Below are 20,860 nucleotides of genomic sequence, written 5' to 3'. Positions count from 1 at the left end.
CCGTTAAAAAGGATAGTTAGTTGCAAGGGTGGGTATAAATGCTATGCTGCATTTGTTGTGTAAATATGTTTGTAGTGTTCTTTTAAGGCTAACAAATAAGAAGGGAGTATATTCAAGGTATCGTGAATGTTAGTGGTACAGAATAGCTATTTTAAGGACTTTCCAAGGGGCGGGGTACTATGCTGAATAATTATCATACTTTAACCCATCTAACCCTCATTACTACATTGTTATATATTAAAATTGGAATAATATAAGAGGATAAGTATGGCCTCTGTCCAAGATGTTATGAGAACTTGTGAAGTAAAGCCTGTGTTTTAAAGTGCCCCTAACCTTGTACAAGCCTTCCTCCTGGCAGTGCTGTCTCAAGGCCATCTTGTATTATTTCTTACAGTATCTTGAGTATTGCCTTAACAGCATTCTGAAAAGTCGGTAATTACTATTTACTTTAAAATTTTTGACCTACCTACCAGAATATAAGTTTCAAGAAGACTGTGTCTATTATGTTCACCATTAATTCCCAGCACCTCACACAGTGTTTATCAAAATATTTGAGGCACCTAGTAAATGTTTGTTGAATGAGTAAATATTGTTGAATCCTACTAGACGTTATCGTTATCTCCATTTTATAGGGAAGTCTGTGGCTCAGGGAAGTGAAGTAAATTGCCCCAGGTCACACAATAAATAGCAGAGTCAGGGTAAGCCTGTGCTCTTCTTTATTGTGCTATATAATAGAATTATAGTCTTCCTTTTTTTTTAAGCTTATTTATTTATTTTGAGAGGGAGAGTGCATGCACACAAGCAGTGGGAGGGGAGAGAATCCCAAGCAGGCTCCATGCTGACGGTGGGAGCTCAGTTTCATGACCCATGAGATCATGACCTGAGCCAAAATCAAGAATCAGACATTTAAGCGACTGACCCATCCAGGCGCCCCTATCATCTTCCTTTTTAACTGTTGAATTTTGATAAGAGCTAGGAGTGTGTAATAGCACAGCAGAATAAAGTCAAGATTCCAGGTAATCTTCTGTATTTGACATCAACCACTTAAATCAAACTATCTTTCAGAAATTCTGTTACTGTAGAAGGGAAATAAATAGTCACCTTTTTGGGATTTTGTATTTACAGGTAAAGTTTATGAAGACCATTCCTGGTACAGCACTGGTAGAAATGGGTGATGAGTATGCTGTAGAAAGAGCTGTCACACACCTTAACAATGTCAAATTATTTGGGAAAAGACTTAATGTTTGGTAATTATCTTAAGTGGTAAATTTTAAAAGTGTTAAAAAAAACTTCATTTTTATTAGAAACATTAATTTCAGTTTCAGAATATTTTAATGTAATTGAGAGCACATTTGAAACTAGCACCTATAATGTTACCATTTTAGACAAAGTATGTTAGGGTCATATAATTCAGGTTTTGCTCACCTATACCTAGTTTTTAGTGTTACCATAAAACAGCATGTAAAAATGGGCAAGTTTTATGTAAAGTTTCCTAATACAAGACTGTATCTAAGCTATGAGTGATGGATTATAACTCAAACTAAATTTAAATATTCAAATAAGTGTTCAAAATATTAAATATTTAAACCACATTTAAAATAGCTACATTTGTCTTATTTGTTAAAATTGAATGCAGGCATATGTATTAACATTTCGAGACTGTCTACTTGCTGCTTTTTATCTAACAAGCTATGTTCTGTACGTTTTTCCTTCCCAATCTTTAGTGTGTCTAAACAACATTCAGTTGTTCCAAGTCAAATATTTGAGCTGGAGGATGGTACAAGTAGCTACAAAGATTTTGCAATGAGCAAAAATAATCGCTTTACAAGTGCTGGTCAAGCATCTAAGAATATAATTCAGCCGCCCTCGTGCGTGCTGCATTATTATAATGTTCCATTGTGTGTCACAGAGGAGACCTTTACCAAGGTGGGTGCTGAAATAGAGTTGTGCAGAATGTTCTGTCTTATTTTAAAATTTAAAATATTTTAGCCTCATTTTAAAGTCTTATGCTGTTCATCTACTTTTGATGTTAATAGGATTCTATTATTTATTTGGTACTTTATAGTTCATTCTTTGGTCATTGTACTTTTCTGGCTTCCATTCTGCATTAGTCTTTTGTTGGTTTGTGGCTCAGTCTTTTTGAGAGTTGGATTGAGAGTGAGAGACCTTACTTCTGGATTCAGAAAGTTCTTTTACTATGCCTTTAAATCTTGCCCATAAAAAAATGTTATCTATCCCTACCTTTTTGCCTAAATGTAGGAAATATTTCAGAAAAGAATTGATTTTCTGGAACTCCACTCCCTACCTTAGAGACTAGATAAATCTTGGTCAGCTCTGAAAATACGTATTTCAGTTACCAGTTTGTGGTTTTATTGTATAGCACTAAATAAGTTACATAGTTTATAGAATATCACTTTCTTTAGTTGATTTTCTCCTAGAACTTACTAATCTAAAAAGTGTTTGATTTAATTCATGCATGCCAGTCTTAAATGCTGCCATAAATTTACTTTCTTAAAAAAACAGGAATATTATTATTTTGGCCATATTTTTAATGGAGTTTTACATTTCTTTGACAGTTATGTAATGACCATGAAGTTCTTACATTCATCAAATATAAAGTGTTTGATGCAAAACGTAAGTGCACATTCCCTCTTTTTAGGTTTTCTGGTTAAACTGATGACAAGCAAATAACAACTGGATTTGTGTTTCTTTGTTTTGTTTTAGCTTCTGCCAAAACACTTTCTGGGCTGTTAGAATGGGAATGCAAAACTGATGCAGTGGAAGCCCTTACCGCACTTAATCACTACCAGATAAGAGTTCCAAGTAAGTGAAATTGTGTCATAATTATTCAATAGCAGTTACTGTCAAAACATTAGTAATTTTACCGTAACACTTACTGTCTTTTTAATATAGAGAAGTACAAAGAAAAAAGGCATATAAATCCCACCCCCCCACACAATCCTTATGTTAGTTCCCTATTGCTTGTATCACAGATTACCACTTTCAGCAGTTTAAGATAGCAAACTGAGGGTCAGTAATCTGTGGACAGTTTAGCTGGGTATTTCTAGCTTAGGATCTCTCGAGGTTGTGGTCAAGCTGTTTTCTGGGTCTACAGTCATTTCAAGTCATGCTTGGGGACTGGGAAATCCATTTCCAAGTTCACTTACGTGGTCCTTTGCAAGTCCAGTCAAGTTACATTGGCCATTTCATGGTAGCTGGCTTTCTTCAGAGTAAGTGATCCAAAGGAAATGAGAGCAAAAACCAAACCAGAAGCCACAATGTATTTTATACCCTAATATTTGGAAATGACATACTATCATTTATGCTGTATTTTAATTGCACAGACCAACTGTGGTACAGTGTGGGAGGAGACTGTACAGGGCTATGAATACCAGAAGGGTGGATCATCGAGGCCATCTTGGATGCTGGCTCCCACAATCCCTCTTGATGTTTTTAGAAGAAAGTAATACATACATTTATATGGTTAAAAAGCTTAAAGCACATAAGGGTACAAAATGAAAGTTAAAGGTTTCTACAACTTATAATCTGTTTGTCTTCTTTATTCCTCCTCCAGTGTATGTATATCTACATTTTAAAAATTTACATAAAATGTTTTGTTTTTTTTTTAATATTTTGAGAGGGTGCATGCATGCACCTGTGTGTGTATAAAAGTGGGGGAGGGACAGAGGGAGAAAAAGGGAGAGAGAGAGAGAGAGAGAGAAAGAATCTTAAGGAGGCTCCTTGCTCAGTGTGGAGCCAGGTGAGGGGCTCAGTCTCACAACTGTGAGATGGTGACCTGAGCCAAAATCAAGAGTTGGATTCTTAACTGACTGAGCCATCCAGGCACACCCACAAAATGGTTCTTCTTTGTTGTTGTTGTTAGTGCAAGTTGGGAAGAGGGACTGAGGGGGGATAGAGAGAGAGAGAGAATCTTTTATTTTTTCATTTGAGAGAGAAAAAGCAGGAGAGAGGGGCAGAGGGTGAGAGACAGAGACAGAATCCCAAGCAGGCTCCATATTCAGTGCAGAGCCCAATGTGGGGCTCAGTCCCGTGACCCTGGGATCATGACCTGAGCCGAAATCAAGAGTCGGATGCTCAACCAGCTGAGCCACCCAGGTGCCCCCAAAATGGTTCTCCTGTACATATTCTTCTTTGCCTTACTGGTTTCATTTACTATGTCTTAGAGCTATTTCTGTATCAGCACATGCAAAGCCACTTTTTTTTTTTTTTTTTAAAGCATAGGTATAGTAGCTATTCATGGTAAAGATGTACCACAATTTGATTTACCATGAATACTGGTTTTAATTTGTATCAAATGAAATTGTCTCTCTGTTTAATCTTTCCAAAATGGTAAATGGCCTCTTTTTCTACCATGCAAAGAACACTCAAGTATATAACTTCTGAAGCGTTGTGCTGTGTACTTTGATCCTGGATCTAAAGGGTGTTAAAAGTTTATTTTTCTAAATATTGGAAGAAAAAATATTCCTAACTTTATTAGGTATGATGAGGAAAGAAAGGAAAAATACACACTGAGGACTTATGGGTGGAATAACATCTTGAGGATTTACTTTAAAATATTCTAGCTCCCAGGGGCACCTGGGTGGCTCAGTCGGTTGAGCATCCAACTTTGGCTCAGGTCATGATTACACAGTTTGTGAGTTCAAGTTCCACGTCAGGCTCTGTGCTGACAGCTCAGAGCCTGGAGCCTGCTTCAGATTCTGTGTCTCCCTCTGTCTCCGCCCCTCCCCCACTCACGCTCTGTCTTTCTCAAAATGAATAAATGGTTAAAAAAAATTTTTTTTTTTATATTCTAGCTCCCAAAAAGCGTGTGGAGGGTAGGTAGATAAAATAAGACTGTCAAATTTTGACAATTATTAAAATTAGGTGATAGAGGGGCACCTGGGTGGCTCAGTTGGTTAAGCGGCCGACTTTGGCTCAGGTCATGATCTCGTGGTCCCTGAGCTTGAGCTCCGCATCGAGCTCTGTGCTGACATCTCAGAGCCTGAAGCCTACTTTGGATTCTGTGTCTCCCTCTCTCTCTGCCCCTCTCCCACTCATACTCTGTCTCTCTCACTCTCAAAAATAAACATAAAAAATTAAATCAAAAAATTAGGTGATATATAGGGGTTTGTCATACTAATCTATAAATTTTTTTATGTTTGAAAATTTTAATTAAAAGATAAATAAATAGGAATATCTCCTCATTTAACTTTTTAGTCACAAAAGTAAATTTTAGGTAGTGAATCATAGCTTAATATTAGAAGGTTTTTATTTATTTATTTTTAAAGTTTATTTTTGAGAGAGAGATTGCAAGCAGGCTCCACCGGTAGTGTGGAGCCCGATGCAGGGCTTGAACCCATGAACCGTGAGATCATGACCTGAGCCGAAACCAAGAGCCAGACACTTAACTGACTGAGCCTCCCAGGCACCCCTCAATAGAAGTTTTTTAAAGGCTTAAAATTACATGTATATTTGAGACCTAGACAAGATAGTATATGAATTTTAAACTCCTTGGAGGCTAGAACAATTATTTATCTTTTTATCCTCTCCAGTGTCATGCACATACTTGTTATTTATAAGCTTTTTCCTTTATAGGAATGTTTTTCTTGAAGGATGATAGCTTTTAATACATTAAGATACCAGAATTATTTCTTTGCATAATCAAGTAAGGAAGAATTATTTCTATCTAGTCTGAAAAGTTAAGGAAAAAATGTATAAAATGGAAAAATTTTTGTGGATCATACTGTTTTTATTGAGTAATTTTAGAATTTAATAGTAGATCTTCTGGAACTTTTTCAGTTTATTAATATTTTCCTATACATTCCAATCTTGTCCCATTTCCCAGCCTGTATTTGAATTGGCTTTTATAGAGGAACTGCCATTCTAATGTATTCTGCAAAGGGAGCTTGGCTGGTGAACATAAGCCTAATCCTATACTATTTATCTGTAATGATTAATTAATTCACTAAGAAGCATTGAGTTCTCTGTGTGTCAGATAATGTTCAGCAGTAGGAATGTAACCGTGGACAGAGTCCCTGTCTTCATGTAGGTTAACTGCCGGTAGCGATGTACAGAAGTAATCTTCCCCTTTCCTTGCATAGACATTTTCCTTCTTTATGTTTCTGCTCCTGATGCTATACGAAGGTGAAATAATTGACTCTGCTAATTCAAGGTAATCTTGAAAGTTTGATGAAGTGAACTGTTAACTTTGTTTTTTAATTTTTACAGATGGTTCCAATCCCTACACATTGAAGCTTTGCTTTTCTACATCATCCCATTTATAAGAAGAGAAGAGCATGTTAGAATTTATGTTCACCTTTATTACAGTTTTAAAGCTACACTTCATTAAAAAAAATCTAAGATTGTTGATCTAATGTTGCCTTGCTTCCTTTGATTTAAGATCCTGTTCTGTAATAAACAAATATTTTGCCTTGAGTAAATTTGTTGTAAAGTTAAATATTGAATTGTTTTCATTTTAAAATAGAATATCATAATGTAGACTATCTACAGCTTCCTTGTAGATTACTCAAATATATGATTTCTAATCTTATTATTTTTCTTCCACAGTGAAAATATATTTGCATTCTTAATGCTAACTATCTGCAAGTATTTTTCCATTGTGTATGAGATTAATGCAGGTGAAAGTATTGCATTTTAATATTATAGAATTCCTATTATATGTTTAGATGTTTACGTATGTTGCAGTTATTCATATTAAACATAACTTGTATTTATTAAGTATTTTAATCAAGTTTGAGAATAACATTGCACATAATGAATTTTAAGTACTAAAGATTTAGCTGATTTTATATTTCTGAAAGGCTAACAGACATGGGTACACTTGTACAGTATGCACTCAAACTTATTTAAATTGGTGTAATTTTTTTTTTTTTTTTTAAGTCATTGTCCATTTGTATTGACATGCCTCTGTTTCTAGTTCCAGTTTGGAGATTTTATAAAGTTACAACAATGAGTTAATGTGTTCATCTTCATTTGTTGCATGTGACTTGATCTTGAAAACACATGTGGTGTTTGGCATTGAGATTTTAATGGAAGTTATGATTAACAGTTCCTCTTCTTGCTAACCTGAGATCCATGGATGGGCTTTAGGGAGTTCGTGAACCCCTTAATATTGGATGTAGAATTTTGGGTACTTGCATTTTTATTTTTTACTCTTGAATCCATCAGTAATATATGTATTTTTCTATATGGTGCAAGGTGCAAGGTGTAAGGATCTAATTTTATTTTTATTCCAAACCAGATAGCTATTTGTTTCAACACCATTTATTAAACATTCTTTCTCCCATTGGAACTGTTTTTTTTTCCTTTTTTTGGAAAATAATATATCTCAAGGAGGTGTAAGGACTAAACATGGTATTAAGAGACTATAGCACACTTGTTATCAAATTCATAGCTTTTTTATAATAAAAATGTGATGTAGCCATTTTATATTTATCTTTAATAGAAGGGGAATATGTTTCATCTACCTAGAATAACTGAAGTCTATAGTTAGCAGTAGCAGTTTTGTGATCTTGAGACTTTTAAACAAATTTCCAAGTAGAAGTTCTATTTAGATCTTTTGTAAAAGTTTTATTTTGAATTTTAACATAAAAACAGTCTGCCTTAATCCATTTAGAAATGAGGCAGGGGTTTAAAACATTTTAGAGCTGTTGAATAGGAAGTTAAGATGGAAAGTAAACACACGTTAACATTTATTTCCCCTTGAATTTTAACAGCTGTGAACCAGTGTCCCTTTAGCCCTCTAAAGATCTAGAAAAATTTAAATTCAATCTAGAGGCATTACATGGAACCCAGTAAGTTATGCCAAGGGCACCTTGTGTATGAACTGTAAGTGTATGATACTGGGCTCTGTGTGTTCCTCATTCATTCGTTGCCAATTTTATGTTTACCTAACTCTACGATAACCAAATCTTTTTTTTCCCCCTCCCCTATACTTTTTACATTTGTTGCAAAATGAAATTATCTTTATTTTAAAAGGTAATTTCTGAGTTTATGTAATAGTTGTCTCCCTCCCTTTCCCTTTTCTGAAAACTAATAGTGATGTCAGCATTCTAGATTATTTTGTGCCTAAGATTTTAGGAAACAAACCCATGGATGGTGACAAGTCTTATTTAATTTAGATTTGGTTTAAATGGTATTGACTTTTAGATATGAACTCTGTCTTAATGCTCTTTCCCCAACAGAATGATGAGTAAATTCCTAAGGTGTATTGTTAAGTTATACCTTGCTGATCTAGACACTGGTATGTCAGCCCTATACTGTTGTTATCAGTAATGTCTTTGACAGTTTACTTGGGTGTCACTACTGTTAATACCTGATACTATCTGATCCTGGAATGGAATTGGCTCTGGCAACATTCTGTATTTCCTTAGCCTTAACAACAATGTTAGATAAACATTTTTTGTGCTATCTTTCTGCTTTTAGGAGAACATGAAAGAGTAGATGCTGTAGCTATAAAGAAATAATATTAGCTTTGAGTTTATTTTTTAAGTATTGGAATCCTATCCCATATCTAAATCCCATTAAATATTAGAAAATAGATCTGTATAACTGAGTTAAGGAATATAAGCTGCCTTTTAAAATCCTCACTTTCCTGCTGAGGGTATTACCTCAAATAAAATTTACAGTTGCAGCTGACATGAGACTTACGAACATCCTAGTGATTTGGTTATCCAGACTATATTTTCTAGGACTCCAGTTCAGAGAAGAAAATAAAAATTACCAAATGGGGTTAGTTACATTTCATCTTTTCTTTTCTTTTTTTATTGCAAGGATAGGTTGCTAGGTAACTGCTTTTTAGTAGTTACCATTGATACTCCATTCTTTCTAGAATAAAGAAATTTTGGCCATAGAGCATTCTTCCATAATTAGGAAGCAAAAGCACAAGGAACTTTGCTTCACTTAAAAAGTTCTTCAGGTGGGGCACCTGGGTGGCTCAGTCGGTTAAGCGTCTGACTTTGGCTCAGGTCATGATCTCAAGGTTCGTGAGTTCAAGCCCTGTTTTGGGCTCTGCCCTGACAGTGAGGAGCCTGCTTGGGATTCTCTTTCCCTCTCTCTCAGCCCCTTACCTGTGCATGCATGCCTGCTCTCTATATCTCTCAAAAATAAGTAAACATTTAAAAAAAATAATTTTGTCAATACAAACTCTTTTTGTATACAGTACAATGAATTTCATAGGAATGCAACTACCTTGTAAATCAAGGAAAGATGATTGCAGTATTTCCGAGAGTTCTTTGCTATTTTGGAAAATTAGGTCATTGAACGATTGAGTTGACATTACATTGATATTATAACACATCAGGGTCAGTTTTCATTTGCAGCAGTCATACTCATCTCTTTGTCTTCTACTGTAACCATTCCTGAACATTTATGCTTCACAGTATGCAGGTCAGGTTTTATATAATTAAGGTTTTATGTTGTTTTCCTTCAAATATTGTGTGTGTGTGTGCATGCATGTGTGTGTAGGTAGGTGGGAGAGTAGGTAGGTATAATCAAGGAAGTTTATTTGAGCATAATGTTAAAGGTGTCAGATTGTCTGGATTGGGAACCATTGCTTTAACCTAATCTGGTTCTGGGTTGAACTGGTAAACCTAGGTTGATCCAAAGACAGTGAAGCCTAGGATTTGTTGAAGAAGGGGTAAGGAGATGCTCTCCCAAAGTCGTGTGGTCTGCATTTATGAGGTAGGCCTGGGACTGTATTGCCATTTTGCTATCTTGAGAGATACCAGCAGGTGGGGAAAAAAAGAAACAGAAGAGGATAGAACTAAGACAGCTGTGGAAACCACTGTGAGCATAGGCTACTTTGCTCATGCTCCGTAGACTCCTGTCTTCAGAGTTCCCTTTTGAGTTTGAAGTCCTAGCTAGACGTTTTTAAGAATGTCTTAAGTGCCTAAATCTCACCTTAAGCCATTGTAGTGTACAAACAACACAAATGAAAGAGTACAGAGAATTGTTTGACAGGTAGCCCTGTTTTTAAACTGAGCTATTTTTATCTTTTTGCCAGTCTGGGGTTATGACTCCCATTGTATTTTCCCACTTTGAATTTTTTTGTCCTAAGTAGTACCATAAAGTTTAAACATAAGTCAAATACCTCTGGACACTTTTCTATACTGAAGCTATTCTCTGTAGGTTTGTTAGTGAGTTGCTTTTAATATATACTCAACCTAAAAATTCTCTCCGTTGTGTACTTCAATCCTTTTATGTAAATCTTACAGAATTTAATTGAATGAAGTAGAAGCACTGAATTAGTGGCAATTTCTGATTTGCAAACATACACAGCTCCCTAATATGACACAGTAATCAGACCAAAGCTACTGAACAACCTTGAAATATTTGCTTTGAGTTGATTTGATAATCTGGTTATCATTTGTTTTTTTCTCCTGAGAAACACCAAGAGAAATCAAGAGCAATATTAATTCTTTCTGGGGAATAGTTATGGATTATTGAAAGTCTGGAAAGTAAACTAGTAAATGGCCTCAAATATTGTGATTATTACCATAATTTAAGTATTAGCTAATTAGGTAACTGAATACCAGTGGGATAGTTGGGGGACTTGAAACCTGATTATAATTTAGGACTGTGAAACTTAGGTTGTTAAGATGGTTATTGAAGTGGTTTTGTTTATTTGAAATACCTTTTTTTTTAAGACAGTAGGGTGAGAAAAACGTAGATAACACCTGTGTTGCATAGTAATACTTGGCATGATTTGCAACAGTTAGAAAAGAGGATTTCGCAGGTGGCGGGGGTGGGGGGGGTGGTCAGACGGTTAGAGGGCTGAAGAAGAGGAACGATTCCATGAGTACAAACTAGAATCCTACTGATAGCCAGTCCATCTGCAGATTTTGCCTTAGTTTTGACAAAAACCATTCCAGAAATGTCGCTTGCAACAATTTGGCTTCTTGGACATTTAACTCATTTATTTTTTTTTAATATCTGTTAAGTGCATGGAATATACCAGACATTAGAAGTTCAAACAGACAGTTAGCTTTTAACAGTCAGTAGGTTAATTTGAGCTTACAAAGGAACCAATAGAAGAATGGCAAAGGTATCTTCCCAGATAGGAAACACTATTTCCTAAGTAGGAGGAACTAAAAATCAATTAGTGAATCTCTGATCTTTGAGTAATATATTTAAATCTGTTCTTTTATGAATTCTATAAAATGGAAAAATGAGGTCAAGGAGTGATTAGCACTGCGTGGGTGTGTGAAGGGCAGCGGTATGATAATTATGTTTCACAAACTAATGATGAGAAGCCCAGATACTGTGATCTGTTAAAGTTTAACAAAACCTTGTAGGGATGCTATGACCTGAAGTTCAATTTGACGTAAAGCCCAGATGTTAATCCTTAAGATTCTTATATAAACAAAAAAGCCCTTTTGTTTCATGAAGTTAATTGATCTTTCTCAGTGACTGGAAGTGTTAGCTGTATTTGCCTGAAGTATTAATTGCTGTGGTAAAATGACCGAAAATAGAATAGGTGGTTACTGGGGACTGGGGGAGGGGTGAGGGGTGAATGGGGAGTGACAGCTAATGGGTACAGGATTTTGGTGGGGGTGGTGTGTGATGATATTCCTCTGGAACTAGATGGTGGTGGTGGTTAACCAAATTGTGACGTACTAAATGCCATGGAATTGTACCTGTTAAAATGGGAATAAAAAAAAGGTCTGGCCCAGCGACCCTTCAGTTTAGAGAAGGGTCAATACAGTGAGTGCGTCAGGACTTTCATGTAGCTGGCTAGATAGGTTGAGGAAGGAATGTGGGGCATAGGGGGAAAGTGGGTTACTTTTACCAACACCAGCAGAAGATGTGATTCTAGATCTGGTTTATGGTTGTATTGCTCTGATGGCCGGTCACTTCTCGTCTGTCATCCTGGACTATGGGGCAGGGGAGTTGGAGCCAGGAAAGAGCCCACTGGAGTTTTGTGAACAGTGAGCAGTTGGGAAAGAGGGTTTGGGAAAGGGAGGGATGATTCCATAAGTGAAAAGTAGAATTTCTCTGCATTCCTAAACCAGGGTAGTGCGCTAGCTGCTCAGTTCAGGTTCTGCTGGGACTCTGTCCTAAGTTTTGAGCTGTCTTCGCTTAAGGAGCCTCAGCCTACAGGCAGACGTTTATAATTCTACCCAAATTTCCTTGAAAGTTCATAGACTGTCTTATCCAGTCTACCTGATTGTATTTGGACTTTGATCCATTTGCTAACATTCATAGTTGCTTCAAAGCCTTGAGCAGTTAGACACTGGCTTATATAGAAAATAATACGTGAAACCAAAAATGTTTATGTATATAATATATAAATTTTTGCTCATGGTTTGCTCAAGAGAGCTTTAGGAGACTTATCTAAAATGAGAAGGCTAATGCATTTTGTTTTATGCGTCTGTATGATACATGATAAAACCTAAGCGTTTTCTGCCTAATACAAAATAATTGAGAGGACTGATGCCAATATCAATGACCTCAATCGTGGTAGAGCTTTTCTTGCTAAACTGTTATATCTACAGAGCTGTTGCCAATCCAAATTCATTGTTCTAAAAAGGCCTCATACAATTGTTTATTTAGCAGCAAGATACTTCTCAGCAAAGTGCTGTTGTTTGAGCTGAAATTTCTACCACTGGACCAAAAAGACCAAAATCGCTTCACAGCCTATTGTACCTCCTCCTGCTGTGTAATAACCCTGTGCTCCCTAGAGTTTCTGCTCTAAACGCTAGTCTCAGTTAGTAAAACCTGTTATTTTCCTTAGTTCATTTATGTTTCTGAGGAAGGTAGGACCACTTTGGGGAATTATTTCCATTATGTGTGAATGAGGACCACATGGTTTATAAATTATAGAGTAAGACCCTGAAAATGCACAGGGCAAACATCTTAGAGCCCCACCCTCAACCTACTTGCCATCAGGTGTGACACATTGGACTGAGCTGTAACTATAACCCAAGGTTGTTTAATGGGCTGTGGTGCTTTTCCAATGAAGAGCATGTGATTGTATTTGGTGCAAAGGGCAGAGACTGAGGAAGGAGAGCTGGACTGTAGTAATGGTTCCTAGGTCTAGTGTTGATACAGTGTAGGGTTTAGGCTGGGTGATGCTGTTTGCTCAAGAAAGCAGTTCTATTTGGTGGTGTTTTGTTGTTTCTTTTCTGACCTAGCAGTTCTCAATTGAGGAAAGGGGCTGTTGAAATTATTTGGATAAAATCGGTAAAATTGTTCCTGAGTAACAGGCGTTTTTTTGTCTGAATTATCCAGATAGGTTTCCTAAATGGATCAAATTAATTATTTTTGTTGCCTAGTAATTTTGCCCTCGGTAGCAAATTTTTTAGTGAATAGAGGAAAGGATCAGGCTGCCTACCAATTTCTTGCATCTGGAATGTTCATGTGAAGATCCTTAAAGCTGGTATATGTCACAGAAGTAGCTTGGATAAGGGGAAGAAATTTCTATCCTAGCTTATGGGAAGCTAGCTGAGGAGATCATTGCCAAGCAACAGTGGTTCCATTCCATGGTATTCCCTAATGACATCAGCCACCTCTTAATGCGGGTTATGGGTAAGATAGATGGGGCCAGGTTATGTGATGGAGGAGGGGAATGACAGTGTTGGCATACCTGGGTATTGGGTTTGCCTTTCTAAGCTTGCAGTATCTGAGGTACACCAGATGATTCCGACTCAGAGTGGGAGCAAAGAAACACAGTAGTTAGAATTTTTATTTTGTTCCCCCCAAAGTTATGTGGCTTTGAGAAAAATCTAGACATTTGTGATCACAAGAAAATCTCACTGTGTATTGCCCATCTTGTGAGAGGGAGTGATCGTAGGCATTTTAAAAATAGCTCCATTAAATGGGCGACACCTTACTGGAAAGACCTGGATTATAGTCTGTCTGGACTATAGTCACACTATATCAACCAAAAGTCCTGCTGTGATCATCTTGCCAACTTCCAAAGATTCTTAGAAGAAACCTTTCTGTCCTGGCAGACAGGTGAGTGGATACAATGCAGGAAAAGACACTGTGCCTTGATTGTGGGACCTGGCTTCTTTGTCCCAGCTACTCTACTAATGAGCTGTGTGACCTTGAGTGAAGTCATTTAAGGTCCCTTAAATCTTAGATCCTTTATGTGTAAGATGAGAATAATAGTATCTGTCCTACTTACCTCACAATGAAATAATATATATAAAAATACTTCTGGTGGTAGTCCATACAAATCTTTAGGACCGATAGGGGGCACTTCCATTGGAGAGGACCTCTGCACTGCCATGGGGCTGACACTTGGGATGGAAATATAAGCGGTCACAACCCAATCATTGTCATTTCAAATTCATGGTCAGCTGCTCCTTTGAGAATTTTTCAGCAATAAAAAAGGATTTTATAGATTAAAAAGTAGGATAGCTCAGATACAGAAAATCCAACAAGTTGATGGTTCTAATTATTTCAACCTAGTTGGACAGTTTTGTTGGTGTTTTTTTGTTTGTTTTTTTTTTATGACTTGGCTTACTCCTACAATCTCAATAAAAGCCCTCCCAAATTATTTTTTTTTAATTTTTTAAAAAGTTTATTTTGAGAGACAAGAGTGTGAGCAAGGGAGGGGCAGAGAGAGAAGGGAGAGAGAACCCCAAGCAGGTTCCTCACTGTCAGTGAGAAGCCCCATGTGGGGCTCAAACTCACAAACTGGGAGATCATGACCTGAGCCAAAACCCAAGAGTAGGATGTTTAACTGACTGAACCACCCAGACAACCCCAAAAGCCCTCCTAAATTCTAAAGGCAGACAAAATTAAACTGTTTAAGAGAAGTTTGTATGATAGAATTTCACTTTTAGTATTAAATATACATAAATTACATATATTTGTATACACATGTTATAGTACATTGAGATCTCTTACACAACCAGGATGTGGTACATATCGACCCTTTTTTTATGAATACGGAGTTTTGAAGTCATAATACTGGATTTTCACCTATGTTGGCTGTATATGTGATGTATTTGACATAATACTCCCTTGGTCAAGCCTCTTTATCATACTGCTGGGAAATGGGAAAACACACTATAATTCCTAATGATCAATTTGTAAGTTTTTTCCAGGAACTCACTGTTATGAAGACTGATTACCTGAATATTTCTTGCTGGCACTACATGGAAATATAGAGTTGGATACATTTATGCTCTGTGAAGAAGTACTTTAACAGGAGTTTGAAAGGCGCCAGCTAGATTATAGCAAATAGTGCCCATCAATCTTAGTTTTGTTAGTCTGGATTTGATTTTTTTTTCTCAGTTGTAACATTTCTAGGCTGAAGAAAAGAGTTCCAATTTTTCCTTCCTTCCTTCCTTCCTTCCTTCCTTCCTTCCTTCCTTCCTTCCTTCCTTCCAGTGAAGTATCTCTTCTTTCATCAAAGACCCAAGATTTCTTCCATCATTTAGTTGTCTCCTTTCTGGGGCTTTTCCAGTTCCCAGATGTGGTAAGCAGAACCCTTAGAAGGAAGAGTGCTAAGGGGGAAAGACGGTAGGATTTGGAGTCAGAAATCCTGGGTTCATGGCCTCACTCTGCCCTTTATCAGCTATAATGAGCCTGAACAAGTCCTTTAAAATGGACTGAGCCTCTGTTGTTTATTAATGTATAAAATGGAGATGTAAATATCTCCTTTATCCATTTAAAAATAAATCGTCTTCGAGTAGGCTTTGGGTGCCATTTTGCAGTGACCCTATTTTTTTCTCATTTTGAAAGGGGCCGTTAGACTAGTGTCCATAAGTGCAAGAGGAATCTTTGTATTTCCTTTCCCTTTCTTAGCACCTGATCCTTCGAGTCAGGGTCTGTCCCATGAAATTGTTTTCAAAGATGAGAGCTGTCTCCATTCATGCCAAAGCTACAGCTTGACCTTGCCTAACTTTGTGACCGAGAGGAAGGAGCAAGCATGCTTATCAAGGGGAAAATAACACAAATCTAAAAGGAAGTTATAATATTGAAGACCACAGAATTGAGATTAAAAACTATCTTGACAGCCTGCGGCCCTGAGTTGGAAAGAATAAGATGAAATTTAATTGAGATAAGAAAAGGTTCCTCATTTAAGTTTAATAATAGCTAACATTTATTGAGCATTTATGTATGTGAGGCACTCCTAAGTGTATGTGTTACATAGTTCTTATGATAGTTGGGATAGGTGCCAGCATTATTACAAAGATGAAATTTAAAGTAACTTGTCCAAGGTTGTTCAGCCATTGGCTATTAGAACCAAATTCCAACCCCTGAGGATTCCAGAGCACACATACTTAATTGCCCACCGAGATGTCCCAAGTCCTAATCCCCAAAACTTGTAACTATGTAACCTTTATGGCAAAAAGGATTTTGCTGATGTGAGTAAATTTACTTTTATATAGGGAGAGTATCTTGGATTATCAGGTGGGACCAATCTAATCACATGAGTCTTTGAAACTGAGACACTTTTCTGTCTGCATTGAGGGAGGAGATAGGAGGAGGGATTCAAACATGGGAACAACTCGACCTGCTGCTGGTGGTTTTGAAGATGGAGGATGGAAGCCACAAGTCAAGGAATGTGGGCAGCTTCTAGAAGCTGGGAACAGCCATCAAACTGACAATCAGAGAGCAAATGGGGGTCTCAGTGCTGCAACTGCAATGAACTGAATTATACCAACAACCTGAATGAGCAAAGACGTGGATTCTCCCCAGAACCTCCGAGCAGGAACACAGCCTTGATTTTAGCCAAGTGAGACCAATGTCAGACTTCTGATCTATTGAACTGTGTGGTAATTAATTTGTGTTGTTCAGACCGTTAAGCGTGTGGTAATTTGTTATGACAAGAATAGAAAACTAATAGAGTTGCATTAGTTTTCTGACAGAAACCTGGTTGGACCTCTGGGGGCTTCTGCTGACCACAGTCTAAATACAGGTGTACCTCAGAGATAGTGTGGGTTCAGTTCCAGACCACTGCAATAAAACAATAAAGCAAGTCAAACGAATTTTTTGGTTTCCCAGTGCATATAAAAATTATGTTTATACTATAGCCTATGAAGTGTATAATAGTAGTATGTCTAAAAAACAATGTTCATACTCGAGCCCACGAAGCGCGAGATCATGACCTGAGCCGAAGTCAGATGCTCAACCGACTGAGCCACCCAGGTGCCCCTATTTTTGTGATATTCTTGATGTGGAATTTATATATTTCTTGTGAAGCTTACTTCTAGCTGTATTGTTTATTTTTACTGTGAATTGAAACTTTCATTATATTTTCTAACTAGTTATTGCTACTATAGTGTTAAGCTATTGAATTCAGAATACTTAACCCTTATTTTCCCATTCCACTGGATTCTCTTATTAATCCTGATAATTTTTAAATTGAGTATCTTGGATTTCCCTCGGTGGACAATTGTAGCATTTGAAAATAATTGCACTTTGTCTTTTCCTTTCCAGTGTTTAAACTTGTAATTTTGTTTTTGTCTCGTCCCATTGACTTATTGGCATTTTGAGTCCGCTGTTTTGACAATAGAGACATTTTTACACAACCTAAACACAAATCACTAAATAATCTTTGTTTTTCCAAAATGAAATAATAACTAGTGCATATCAAGTGCTTATTGCATGCCAAGCAGGTTCTTTGCATTTTACATACATTAATCTACTCCTTAAAACGACTATATGTAATAATGGCAAACTGAGGAACAGAGACACGAAGCAACTTGCTGAAGGCTGAACAAGGGAGTGGTGCTCAGATTTGAATCCAGGTCATAGCCTTAACTACTATTTTATTTTTATTAAAAAATATATATATTTATTTTGAGAGGTAGAGAGTGTGCGTGAGCAGGGGAGGAGCAAAGAGAGAGGAAGAGAGAGATCCCCAAGCAGGCTCTGCACTGACAGTACAGAGCCCAACACAGGGCTTGGTCCCATGTACCACAAGATCATGACCTGAGCTGAAATAAAGAGTTGGATGCTCAACCGACTGAGCCACCCAGTGCCCCTTAACTATTTAAAATTGCTTCTAAATGAATAAAACAAAAATGCCTTTCTTAATTTTTCTGACTGTAAAAGTAAGACATGCTTATTACAAAAGATTCAGTCAAATAGGTGTAAACAAAAGGAAAATCATCTCTAAGTTCACTGTCATCTTCTCTGCAGAATATTCACCGTGAGATAGAATGGTAACTTAATTTCACACCGATGGGCTTTGCATGTAGCTTTTGAGCACTTGTTTATATGCTCCTGATCCTCTGGGGGCACGTGGGTGGCTCACTAAGTGTACGACTTCAGCTCAGGTCATGATCTCACAGCTCGTGGGTTTGAGCCCTATGTCGGGCTCTGTGCTGACAACCCAGAGCCTGGAGCCTGCTTTGGGTTCTGTGTCTCCCTCTCTTTCTGCCCCTCCCCCGCTCATGCTCTGTCTCTGTCTCTCTCAAAAATAAACATTTAAATTTTTTTTATATGCTCCTGACCTGATACTCCGGATTGGCATTTCTTGGTCAAAAAGTTATTCACATTTCAAATTTTGGTGGAATTGTCAAATTGAACTGCTCACTCCAAGAAAGACTGAACTATTTTTTTTAAGGTTGAACTGTTAAACTTTGTTAATCTCACAGGTGAAAATTAGCTCAATATTATTTTAATTTTCACATTTATTGTAATGTATTTTTATATATTTTAACCATATTTCTTTTCCTTAAAAAAATTTTTTTAAGTTTATTTATTTTGAGAGAGAGAAAGTATAAGCAGAGGAGGGAGGGACAAAGAGGGAGAGAGAGAATCCCAAACAGGCTCCACACTGCCTGATGTGGGGCTTGAACTCGTGAACTGTGAGATCATGACCTGAGCCAAAAATCAAGAGTCGGACGCTTAACCAACTGAGCCACCCAGGTGCCCCTATTTATTTTCTTAGCGTGCATCCTTTTACTGATTTATAAGCATTGTTTTTGTTCTTGTTATATTGGGGCCATTCTGTCTGACGTACATGTTGCAATTTTGTTAACCAGTTTGTCATTGAAATAGTGATTTACATTTTCTTATATATCTTTACAACTACCACGTATGGATTTGAAATTACAAATTACTGAGCAGACTCCACCTTTCAGCCTCACTCCTTCCGTTAGACTTAGCCCCACAGCCTCATTGGATGCAATGAAGGGTCAGGACTGCCACAGAGGGTTACTGGTAATTCAAAAGCTGTTTGACTTCTAGATAAACGTTGTGGCCTGCACCCTTGTGCAAAGGATAAACACGTTTAAATCCACACGGGACAGCAGAAGCTAGTGAATTAGAAATGTCAACAAACATTAGAAAATGGGAAGCAAATGGACAAGTGGTAACTGGCCTAGCTTATAGAGGAAAGTGCCAATAGGCATGCCAGTTTGCACAGCAGAACTCTGCCAGTTCAGGGAGAGAGGGCTCATAACAGGATGATTTGTTGAAAGACTTTAAAAGGAACAATTAAGCCGCAGATTCCATGGGGCGCCTGGGTGGCTTGGTCGGTTAAGCGTCCGACTTCGGCTCAGGTCATGATCTCACGGTCCGTGAGTTCGAGCCCCGCGTCGGGCTCTGTGCTGACAGCTCAGAGCCTGGAGCCTGTTTCAGATTCTGTGTCTCCCTCTCTCTCTGCCCCTCCCCTGTTCATGCTCTGTCTCTCTCTGTCTCAAAAATAAATAAACGTTAAAAAAATTAAAAAAAAAATAAATAAACCGCAGATTCCTTTCCATATGCTACCCTGAAAGAGGACTACCTCTCCTGTACTCCGGAAGTAGAAAGGAAGTGTATTTTTTTAAGAAATTCAACTAGAGAAGCATCAGACTTAGGAACAAAGGCAGAGAGGATGCACGCTGAAGCACAATCCTGAAAACGACAATTAAATGAAAATCTACATGCAGAAAACTGAGACTCCCCTTCGGAACCTTGTCCTCATCCCACCCCCTCTCCCTTCTTGGAACTAGGCTCTCTGGGAAAAAGATTGGAAAATTCTTCTCTGGAGAACCTGTCCAGTCAAAGGCAAAAATCCCTACAGATTCCAACATTTTGGGGGTTTTTGTGTTTGTGAAATGGACAGTTACCCTACAGAGATGGCTAGTAGTGAACCGTGCTCGCCCATGCATGCAGAGCTCTAATTGGCTTTTTAGTGTCTTTCTCTTCAATATGAATGGATTCCCCTCTGCCCCAATCAATACTTTAACATGAAAGATAAAGACCCAAATAAGCAACAACAGAGAAACCTGGAGAAAACAGACTATTCAGGGAGCAGAAGAAAATTTAAAGCAAAAACTTACATTCTTCAATAAGATTTTGCATCCCAAGTATGGGGTGCTTTTAAACAACAGCAACAAAAAAGAACAGATTTATAAAAAAAAAACCTCCCAAGAAATTTAAAAATAGAACTCAAAATTTAAAAGTCAATGAATACTAGCAACAAATTGCAAAAAAATTTAAGTACAACTTACAATAGCATAAAAAATATGAACTGTTTAGGGACTAAACCTGACAAAAGATGTGTAAGACCTGTGCACTGAAAACTACAAGAAATTGCTGCAATTAAAGACCTAAATAAATGGACAGGTCTACTTTCTCATGGGTCAGAAGACTCAATATAATTAAAAGGTCAATTCTTGCCAATTGATCTATAAATTTAAGTCAATCCCTATCAAAATCCCAGCAGGGTTTTTTTTTTTTTCCCAATTAAAACTTACAACCTGATTCTAAAAATTCAAATGAAATGTGAAGGACCCAGAGTAGTCAAAACAACTTTGAAAAAGAACAAAATTGGAGAACTAAAACTATCTGGTTTCAAACTCAGTGGGTGGTGGTACAAGATAGAAATAGATCAGTGGGACAGAATAAAGAACGTAGGGATCTACACATACACTGATGACTATTTTAC

At 37.3% G+C, this 20,860-nt stretch overlaps 1 protein-coding gene and 1 pseudogene across 2 annotated transcripts in view; both read left to right on the top strand.

Moving 5' to 3' along the window:
• HNRNPLL (heterogeneous nuclear ribonucleoprotein L like) overlaps positions 1-6,973 on the top strand; it is a 38,262-nt gene extending 31,289 nt beyond the window's left edge. For both annotated transcript variants that reach the window (XM_060652949.3, XM_060652938.3), the window contains 5 exons: positions 1,126-1,247; positions 1,725-1,926; positions 2,577-2,634; positions 2,725-2,823; positions 6,229-6,973. In XM_060652949.3, coding sequence (XP_060508932.3) covers positions 1,126-1,247; positions 1,725-1,926; positions 2,577-2,634; positions 2,725-2,823; positions 6,229-6,284 — 537 coding nt within the window. In that variant the 3' untranslated portion in view covers positions 6,285-6,973. The remainder of the gene's footprint in view (positions 1-1,125; positions 1,248-1,724; positions 1,927-2,576; positions 2,635-2,724; positions 2,824-6,228) is intronic.
• On the top strand, positions 218-318 carry LOC132672684 (U6 spliceosomal RNA; annotated as a pseudogene).
• Positions 6,974-20,860: the final 13,887 nt, after the last annotated feature.

The sequence above is a fragment of the Panthera onca genome, chromosome A3 (assembly GCF_046562875.1).
Source record: "Panthera onca isolate mPanOnc1 chromosome A3, mPanOnc1 haplotype 2, whole genome shotgun sequence".
In the NCBI taxonomy this organism is placed as follows: Eukaryota; Metazoa; Chordata; class Mammalia; order Carnivora; family Felidae; genus Panthera; species Panthera onca.
The sequence above is the reverse complement of the archived record's forward strand: the minus strand, read 5'-3'. Positions and strand labels throughout refer to the sequence as shown.